Source organism: Rhodamnia argentea, chromosome 4 (genome assembly GCF_020921035.1).
Source record: "Rhodamnia argentea isolate NSW1041297 chromosome 4, ASM2092103v1, whole genome shotgun sequence".
Classification (NCBI taxonomy): domain Eukaryota; kingdom Viridiplantae; phylum Streptophyta; class Magnoliopsida; order Myrtales; family Myrtaceae; genus Rhodamnia; species Rhodamnia argentea.
Genome location: NC_063153.1, coordinates 17,350,125 through 17,360,142, shown reverse-complemented (window position 1 = coordinate 17,360,142; position 10,018 = coordinate 17,350,125). Strand labels below are relative to the sequence as shown.

The following is a 10,018-nucleotide window of genomic DNA, read 5'->3' as shown; positions in this document are numbered from 1 at the left end:
GTCAATGGCTATTGCCAACTCCTCTAACTAAACTGTTTAGCCCCGGTCGGAATACAACACGTAGTTCAATTTGGCTCGGGTAATATATGCTTAATGAATCATCAATCTGAAGGATTATTTAGACGGTAATCATAGCGAACCAATAAAGCTAAACCTCGGATCCAAACAATAATCTTAAGTTTCATTCTTTACAGGCAAAAATGTTAGCCCAAATAATTCCATTCAATCTCCAAGATATTGATTTACACATAAGTAAGAACATCTGTTGCAGTAATTGTACAGATGGTTAGTGAGTTTGATTTTGTTGGGGAAATATCAAACTCAACCTTGTGACACCAAAAGATTGGATGTTTTCGCTTGCCCGGGCTCGATCTATCGGCTTTTTCCTCGACGCCCCCAGGTTCCATACTTCTTTTGCAATCCAACCCCTGGCTTTCTTGAATTTCATGCTCAGTCCCAGGCAGAGTTAACCCAAAAATGCACCAGACTTTATCCATCTGAGTTAATTCCATGCAATGAGTTCAAACAAAATCATGTCATTTTCAGGAGGGCAATCACAAAGTTCCTGATGCAGGCGGCATTCATCATCATTTTTTGACTTTTTCCCTCAAAAAGAACGCGCTTTCTCAAACTCCCTTTTTTCCAACGTTCATGCGCTCAGACAGCGCACTGAAAACGGCAATGGACGAATAAAATATACATACATATCCATCACTCAGGGCCATCAAACTATTGAAAATATGCAAATTCTTGTAGATCTGAGCCAAGCTGCATTGAGACCAGATCTTCTGTATCCAAAACAGGTCACGGAAATGCAGCTTTGTCTTTGCCTCTTTCGGATCTGACAACGCCGGGAGTCTCCATATAGGTTGACATTTTTGTTAATCCGTTATTGTTATTGCCGAGAGGCTTCCCAGAGGCAATATTCCAGGGTTGCCAAAATCAGGAGCAGAGTTACTGAAAAAGATGAAAGTTTACTAGCAAGTGCGGGCTGTTGCCAAGTATGGAGGGTCCAAGGAACAAGAAGAGAGGATGCCAACATGGGACTGGTTCTTTGGAAGATGGTGCAGTCGTCGTCGGGGAATCGAAGAAGCGGAAATTACCCACTTTGGGAAGGTCTGTTCTGCACCACTTAACTGAGTAATCTGATGCTTCTCCGATGATGGGTATTTGTTAGATTTCGATTTCTCATTCCCGATGATATCAAGTTAGTGACTTTAGCTGTACAGCAAGTTGCGTGTGCACATGTGAGTTGAGGCTAGAAATACGGTCCAAACTGATTACAGTTACTTATGATTAGCAATACTGACTCCTCAACTTGTTTGGAAGTGAACTCCTTGAATGAACACAATTTGTAGTTTTCAAAGTAGAAGATCATATGTTGTGTCCTCTTAAGGAGGAGAAAAAAAAGGAGAAATTGTATCCAGTCAATCTTCAAGGTGCGAGCTGCTTGAGATACTTGAGAATGGCACCTGCATATCGTTAGAGAGTCATTACAGATTAAGGAAGAATAACATTATGAATGCAGAGCAATCACTGCGATGATATACTTCGACATATGTACATGCTTCTGTTTGTGCCTCACGTGCTGGTGCCTCGAAACACTGCCAAAATCTATTGACTTGCATTCTGTCAGTAGAAGCCTTGAGGTTTAGGCTTGTTGAACGACCTTATAGTTAAGCTTAATGAATATGTTAAATTTCAAGGTGAAGGCGGTTTGAGATAATCAAGCGTGGTTTGTGCAGTGTGGTCGTGGAAGCTTTGAAGGTGGACAGTTTGCAAAGATTTTCCTCGTCGCTGGAGCCCCTTCTGCGAAGAATTGTGAGTTATCACCTCTTCGCTCTAAGACCATAGACACATTGAGAAATGGCGTCTTTCATATGATATGCAGGTTGTCTGCATATGTCTTTCATGTGTTCAAATGTTAGGCAACCTTTGTCATACAATTGAACTAGCTCATCAAGCGTGCCACTTGTGAAAAGCGACATAAACATCACTCATTTTATCTTTGATGTTCTATTTCCTGGTTATAAAACAGGTGAACGAAGAAGTAGAGAGGGCATTGATGAGGTTAGGCCACGCTAGGCTGGCTGAAAGGTATGTTTGCTAAGTTAAATGAAGGACATAGACCAAGTTACTAACACTGGTGGCGGTGATTCCTTCTTTGTCCTTGGTAATCATACGTGCTTCTTGACTAACCAAACAGAAACAGAGATATGCATGCTCATGTAGAGAACTTGTCGTGCATGTGCTGAGCATTATGCACATAGACGTTGCAATGGAATGAAACAATGATCAGTTATACTTGCATGCAGAAAGGAGCGTCAGTGAATGTGTTAGTTACTATCCTACCTTTGAAAGATCAGTATGAACCAACCGAGTGCTTGTAAATGCTACCACTTCGCTCTACTGCTGGAAGAGTGCTGTAGCGGAAGCATCAAAGGAAATGCACATTTTTTTTTGGGTGCATGCGAGGAGGAAGACTTTGCATGATTGCATGAAACTTGTTTTCTGCTGCCAGATCCCATTAAAATGGCTTAGGACGATCCATCTCAAGCAATTTCTCGAACTGCTGTCGAATGTTCCTGTCAAAATTGCAAAACAATGAACTCTAGTTAATGTACAGTTCTGCTTATAAAAAATTAATTTCAATCTCCGTTATTAGAGTTGATTCTGTGACCTCCGATATCATGTTAATATAAGATACCAGATGTGCGGAACCCCGAAACTGTAAGTGACAATGCAATGAGAGCAATGGTCATTTGAATACAGTTTGGGCTCACAGATTCCCCTCTACAGGCCAGCCCCGCCTAGAATACAAAATCCAGAAGAAAAAGGCATGCAGCTTCAATTCAAGACCAGAATGCCACCCCACCTATTTACTGGTGGGAGGGTCGAGGGCGAACGGGGTGCAGCCATTCATGTCATGTTAATAGACCAAGCCACTGGTCTTGTGGTTCAAGATGGGCCTTCATCAAATGCCAAGCTAAATGTCGTGGTGCTTGAAGGCGACTTCAATGAAGAACCTGAAGGTGATTGGAGCGAGGAGCACTTTGAGAGTCTCGAAGTGAAGGAGCGGGAGGGCAAAAGGCCACTTCTCACGGGCGACCTCCAGGTAATACTGAAGGAAGGGAGTGGAACTCTTGGGGAACTTAGTTTCACCGATAATTCCAGCTGGACGAGGAGCAGAAAGTTCAGGCTCGGTGTGAAGGTCGCCCCGGGATGTTGTGAAGGGGTCCATGTTTGTGAGGCTAAGACAGAGGCTTTTGCTGTCAAAGATCATAGGGGAGAATGTGAGTTCCTAGCTGATTTTTCTCTAGACCGTGCACTTCACATGTTCAGATAGTGATCCTACATCTGGTTCACTTTGAATTAGCGAAATCAGATCACTAACTTTAGTCAAAAAACATAAGGATCTTAAATTAGTGAGACAAGAGTCGCAGACCAAAGTGTGAGATCTGCTTGGTAGTCCATTTGGTGCTTCTATATTGTCTCTGCCCATTGATGCAGGTTCAGATAGTTAGAATGACATGGATTGCATTTTGCAGTGTATAAAAAACATTATCCACCTGCTTTGCACGACGAAGTGTGGAGACTGGACAGAATAGCAAAGGATGGAGCTCTGCATAAGAAGCTAATCAACGCTGAAATCATGACGGTCGAAGATTTTCTACGGCTTCTTGTCAGGGACTCTCAGAAATTAAGAAGTGTAAGGACTTCCTCAGCATGCTTAGTTCTGCTTGCACAATGACCATTCTGCGCGGGTACTGATACTCACAACATTTACTACAGATCCTAGGGAGCGGGATGTCAAATAGAATGTGGGAGAATACGGTGGAGCATGCAAAGACGTGTGTCATGGGTGGGAAGGTCTACATTTACTTCACTGATGTGAATCATGATACCGGCGTGGTCTTCAATGATATCTATGAGCTCAGAGGCTTTCTTACTGATGGGCAGTTCTTCTCTCTGGAAAATCTCACCCACAAGCAAAAGGTTCGTTCCTCTGCAACTTTTGGAAAGTTTTGCTCGAGTCATCGGTTGTTTATAATCTTCTTGAAATGTTGTTTCCCTCACTTTCACCATGCTTGTGCTGAGGGAGTTTTAATCAACTGAATTATTATGACAAAGAACCCTCTTTTGTTTATGCAACCTTTGTTTTTTCTTGTTTCTGTCTACAGGTCTCAGTAGATTCCTTGGTAAAAGAAGCCTATGAGAACTGGAACCAAGTTGTAGAATATGACAGCAAGGTCCTAAGCTCCATCTCCAGTACAAGGAAAGGATCGGAATCCTCAGGTTTCCCTGGGGCAGTAACGGAGAATGCACTTGTGCAAGATCAGCACCACATGACGACAACACAATACTTGCAGCAACACCCATCGCGATGTGAACAAATAGACGCGCATTGCCAAGTTCAGAATATCTGCCAACCTGTTTCTCCGCTCATGGCACTTCCAACTGTTAGACCTCATCAAACTGCAACTCAAGCTCTAGATGCTCCACAAGTAGCATTTCCAAGTGTTGGCACAAGTTTCTTGTCCGTCGCAACTCCCGGGATCGGGGGGCCTATTATTCTGGAGACATAATTGCGGAGGAAATCCGGCTCAGGAGCATGGAGATGCTTCAGAGCGATGATATGCAGAGACTGCTGAGGTCATTCCGTATGGAAGCCGGTTTCCGCTGCTCGAACGAGGATAGTTTCACCTGTGGTGCTCCATACGACAGTAGGCCTGATTGCCAGCTCCAGCAGAAGAGCAGCAGGAGCCCAGGAAAAGCCGTCGTCGGCTGGCTTAAGCTAAAGGCCGCTTTGAGATGGGGTATATTCATAAGGAAGAAAGCAGCAGAGAGAAGAGCAGAGAGAAGAGCTCAGCTTGTTGAGCTCGATGACTACTAGACCATCTTTCTTTGATTTTTATTTCTTCCTTATCATTTCTCTGCATGTCCCTCTTATACACTTTCGTGTACCTCGATCATCTTTATCGCCTTCTTTGTTGGCTTCAAAATGGCGAAATCTAATCATAATAAAAAAGCTTGTAGGCCTTGAACTTCTTTTTTCCCTGCAAACATTTTAACTTCTTTTTGGTTGCGATTCGCCATTTCTAAGTCGAGAAACAATTTTGGGCGATAAAAAAAATCGAGCACCTTAGATGTCCAAGAGGTGTACCAAAGTAGTTGATCGGATTCACGACTAGCATACTGCGATTTTTTCAGTAGGTTCTATAAGGACTTGGATTTTGCCAGTTCATCAAATCTAAATAGATGATGAATGACAGTTAAAAAACAATCCCTGATTAATTGTCTGAGCAAAATAGATTCAAGAACAAGCATAAGCAAATATGCAACTCCATGCCGAATTGAACTTCCATTATGTGCATTGTCTCAATCATATCAGCAAAGAAACGGAAAGAAGAATGATCATATGGAAACATAGCATTGCAAGGTTCTTGTGCCATTATTCGTTATGAACAAGGTAGAGATCAAACAATATGAACGAGGCAGAGCTGCGATTTGCAGAACTTCTAACCGACATCTAGACAAGGAAGACTCCAAAGAAAAAACCTATACTCGGGAGAAAAAAAAAAGAACTAAATTACAGCATGATGCGAGCTCTTCACAAAATTAGCAGCTGAGAAATCTTATATGCACGACCCAAGTGGATAGGGGTCAAATCCCAAATCTGCATCCATCAGCGGCATACCATTATGTTCCTGCATAAAGACACAAAGTTACAGTTCGAGAAAACCGAAGAATTTGCAGAAACCTTTTATTCAAGTAGTGAAAAGGCAAGGGAAAGAGAAAGAAACATGATGAGTCCTTAGTATATCAAACTTTCAAGGTAGTGTAACTATGTATACCAGAAATAGGTAATTACATAGAAGGTGAAAATACTTTATTTTGTCAAGTTCTGTTTATTTGGAAATACGCGAGTTCCTTTAAAAGAGCAAGTATAACAGACCCAAAGTGCACAGATATCTCTAACTTTCTTTTTATGACAATCATAGTCTAATTGCTAGGTATGACTCACTAGGCCCAAGGCAGAGCAAATGGATATAGAATCAAACATGGTACCAGCGTCAACAATGACGTTCAGATGCTTTCAGAAGACATGATGGAGGTTTGTTGTACCACCAAGAGGTGACTAACACTGAGGTAAGTCGATAAGTGTAAACTTCCATCTAAGTATTCAACAGCACATCAGTTAACCAGATTTAGGTACTTCTCATGATCTAAACCGAGAGACTGACACTGCCGGAGAGGTGCATTTGACCAATGAAGCTGTCTAGCAGTTTTGCCATAGAGAGAATATCACGAACTACATGTGTATGTCTAAAGCCTAATCATTACAAAACAATCGTGTTAATAAACCGAAGAGATTCTTGAATAATAATGCATCTTCATATATATGTTACTTACACGCTTGATGACATTCATTAGCTCGTCCAGGGACTCGTAACTAGCATCAAAGATACAATCCTGCACCTTTGTTTGCTCAAAGGGGTTGTTTTCACCAGATGTTATGATTGAGTCCATAGAAGAAATATCAACTTCGGCATGGCAAACGGCAGACGGTGCACCTGAATTTAGTAGGCTAGGCAGAGAAACTTCAGCATTTGGACTGAAGTGTGCATTAGTTTGCCCCATAATATGGCTGACGGAACCTGCAGAACCACCAGCAGGAACTAGACAGTTCATTTCGTTGTTTTGACTCAGATTTTGTTTGTAATTCTGGAATTGTTCTTCCCATCTTTGGACTGGTCCAAAATTCACATTCTGAACAATATTAACCAACCCGGCTTCACACTTAATGTCACTTCTATCATCATTCATGGTTCCGGACATTGTGCCAGTTGATGAGAACTCAATTCGGCCTTCAAGAAATTGCGGGTTGACCGAAGAAGAACTGCCCATTGACCTTTGATCTAGATTCATTGTTCCATTCAGTGGCAGAGGATTTGAAGAGGGAAAACTGGACAACTGCACAGAACCATGCCACATATCATTTGACCTACTTTTATCGACAAAGTAGGGTCCGGATACAAAACCTCCAATGTCTTGAGTTTGTACTTGATTACCCTGCAAGAATCCCTGATTGCTTCTTGGACTATTGTATAGAGAATTGCTGGAGACACCAGTCACTGCCCGGGCATCTGAGAGGTTAGTGGCAACTCTAGCATTCCTTTTATCGATAGTGAACTCTCCTACATGGGCCTTCACATTTGCCTGCTGCAACTGGTTTAGCTCCAGAGATGTCGGAATTCCTTGAAATGGATTGGCAGTTCGGGTCGTCCCAACAGCATTCATTGAGCTGCTAAATTTTTGCATATGGTTTGTCCGATACGCTCCGGAGGATGTGATCCCCCGCAACCCTAAACTAGCTGGTGTGCTTAGCCTACCTAGCATCCCGCCTGCAGGATAAGATGCGCTAGAAAGCCTTCCCGATCCAGTTAATGGATGAAAATCTCCAAATTCAGCCTGGCTTGCCCCGTTACTGATTCTTTTCAGGTAAAGTCGATATTTCTGTATCAAAGCAACAGCATCAGACCGTAGATCGTTTCGGTTCGGTTATACATTAAGGACAATAGAAGACGCTAGTCATGCAAAAAGGGCTAGCTCATAGTAATAATGATAAGCAAAAGTTCCTAGCATATTTGGAGATGGATCACCAGCCTTCCATTCTAAGCATCATTGAGGAAATAAACTGATGCATCTCCATATAACCTACATTGTAAAATAATAGTCTCGTCATAGGAGATGAAGGATAAAACTAGAGTACCAAGATTCCGTGAAAAATTGTTGGATGGTTGAAAGAATGAATAGCTATATAAGAGCACTCTCAAGGCCCCCCCCCAGTCCCTCAATCAAAAAAATCCCTTGTGACGACAGAGAAAATTCATAAGAGGGCAAGGAGCAGAGGCTTGTACCTGTAGGTGACTGGCCACATTTTCCCTTGTAATGCCTTCAACATTCATCAAGTCCAGGATTTTCTTAGGGACAGCCTCTGTATTGACAGTAACAACAAAAGGAGGTTCATTCAAAGGAGAAGATTTCTTCAACAATTAGCATAAACAAGAATGAACAACCAAACTATGTTGCAATTGCCAAAAACTCACTTTCAAAGCCTAATTGGTGAACAGCGGAAACAAACTTGCGATGCAGATCGACAGACCAAACAACTCGAGGCTTTTTTTGGGTTGACAGGTCATCATTCTCGTTTCCATTCTCTTCACTGTCTTCTTCCTCATCTTCTGTCTGGTCCTTCCTTTTCTTGTTGGGCTTTCCATTTGGATCTACATTACTGGTTGATACAGGTCCATACTCACCAGCCCCGGATCCATCCAAAGGCTTGACTACATCGGCAAATTTGCTTCTTTCCTTAGGTTCGAACTTTTTTCTCCTCACTACGTGTTGCCATATGTTTTTGAGCTCCTCCATTCTGGCAGGTTTCAACAGATAGTCACAAGCGCCATGAGTGATTCCCTTCATGACAAGTTCAGTATCACCATGCCCGGACAACACTGCAAATAATCAAATGGACCAAAATTACATCTAAGCCAACATAGTTATCTCAAGGAAAACAACAGTAAATAAAATTCCTACAAAACAGGGGATTTTGGCTTACTGATGACAGGCAGATCCAATTCAAGACCCACAAGCTCTAGAAGCTTAAAACCATCCATGTCAGGCATGTTCACATCGCTAATCACCAGGTCAAACTTGTTCCTTTTATCCCTCAGCATGTTCAGTGCCATGACCGCCTCATTGGTCGTAGTAACTACAAAAGATGAAAGAATTAAACAAAAACGAGATGCAACTGAGATAAGACTTCAGATCCATTTCAAACTCAAGACCAGAACATCACAACTTGCAAACATCATTTCAATTGAATGAATTCCCCAAAATCCTTAAAGGCAGATAAACCATATCTAACGCCCACAAACAGTCCAGCAATTGCAAATTAAAGCCGAAATCCAAAACTCTGCACCACAATTTCACTGATCTGAAGCCATTCTACGACACTAAGAATTGACACCAAAAACTCCACCAGCACTTGCAGGAAAGCAAGTGAAGCCAATCTAATTGGCCCTCACACACATGGGAAATAAAAAATCACCAACAGAAACAGACATCCTCAAACACACTGGGAAAGGCGTATAAACAATGGTGTCGGAAATATCAATTACAGTCAAAATTAAAGACACCAATCCAACCTTGATATCTGCACTTCCGAAGCATACCCTCCAACACTTTAAGGCAAGACGCATCATCATCAACGGCCAGAACTCGCATACCGACCGGAAATCGGTCCTTCCCATCTTCGTTCACGAGGCCACTTTTCTTGTCCTCAACCTTCATCTGTTCTCTCACAATTGAAGTACACCCAAAAGATGAAAAAGATGGAACACCCACCCAGAACGGAACAACAAGTTTCAAACTTTTGAGCGTGAAAGCTAAAAAAAACAGCTCTTGAAAGCGAGAAAGAACCAATAAAACAGAGATCTCTTTTTTGGGTTTTAGTGAAGCTAAAGTCTTTTCAAGCTTTTTAGCTTTTCTCGGCTACAAATTTCCTCGGAAGCTTTTGCCCTATTTTATAATGTTTTTCCGCCTCTCGCAGCTCGATTCAATTCTTTTATGGTAATCACACACTTTCCCTCATTGGGTTTCAGTGTGGAGAGGACTTTTTAAAGAAACAGAGTGTCTGGCTTTTCAACGTTTGTCAGTTTTTCCTTTCCTAATCAGCAGACTTTTTGCTTTACCTTCTGGGATTCATCAATCTCAACCGTCCATTTCCCATGGATTCTGTCTTGGGGAGCTAATCGTGGTCTCTTCCTCGACTTGGTAAATTGATTAACATACTTCCAATGTAAGCACCCTTTATTTTATATCCTACTTTGTCAAAGTTACCTTTCTCATGACAAAGCTAAAAAGAAGAAGTTACCTTTTCATGGGTAGGTAACAATTTTTTGAATTTGGATAAGAATTGATAAGTCCAATTCAACATGCATTATGAGGGAGGACT

At 41.9% G+C, this 10,018-nt stretch overlaps 2 protein-coding genes across 2 annotated transcripts; one reads left to right on the top strand and one right to left on the bottom strand.

Moving 5' to 3' along the window:
• The first annotated feature begins 568 nt into the window (after window positions 1–568).
• On the top strand, window positions 569–5,050 carry LOC115750961 (calmodulin-binding protein 60 F-like). The gene is given in 8 exon segments (XM_030688593.2): window positions 569–1,116; window positions 1,746–1,821; window positions 2,039–2,097; window positions 2,800–3,293; window positions 3,549–3,709; window positions 3,793–3,996; window positions 4,182–4,566; window positions 4,569–5,050. Coding segments are annotated over 8 exon segments (1,818 nt in total). The 5' UTR covers window positions 569–1,003; the 3' UTR covers window positions 4,895–5,050.
• Window positions 5,051–5,420: 370 nt separating this feature from the next.
• On the bottom strand, window positions 5,421–9,651 carry LOC115750960 (two-component response regulator ARR12-like). The gene is made up of 6 exons (XM_030688591.2): window positions 9,210–9,651; window positions 8,621–8,773; window positions 8,112–8,516; window positions 7,923–7,999; window positions 6,415–7,518; window positions 5,421–5,708 (listed from the first exon to the last, which is right to left on the bottom strand). The coding sequence occupies exons 1-6, from the start codon at window positions 9,352–9,354 to the stop codon at window positions 5,637–5,639; spliced, it is 1,956 nt and encodes a 651-aa protein (XP_030544451.2). The 5' UTR covers window positions 9,355–9,651; the 3' UTR covers window positions 5,421–5,636.
• Window positions 9,652–10,018: the final 367 nt, after the last annotated feature.

Excerpts from the sequence above, each read along its gene's own strand:
- LOC115750960 (XM_030688591.2), bottom strand. The coding sequence starts at position 9,354 with ATGAAGGTTGAGGACAAGAAAAGTGGCCTCGTGAACGAAGATGGGAAG. Across the intron at positions 8,774-9,209 it reads TCGGAAGTGCAGATATCAAG|TTACTACGACCAATGAGGCG; the intron begins GTTGGATTGGTG and ends CATCTTTTGTAG. Across the intron at positions 5,709-6,414 it reads TAATGAATGTCATCAAGCGT|GAACATAATGGTATGCCGCT; the intron begins GTAAGTAACATA and ends GTCTTTATGCAG.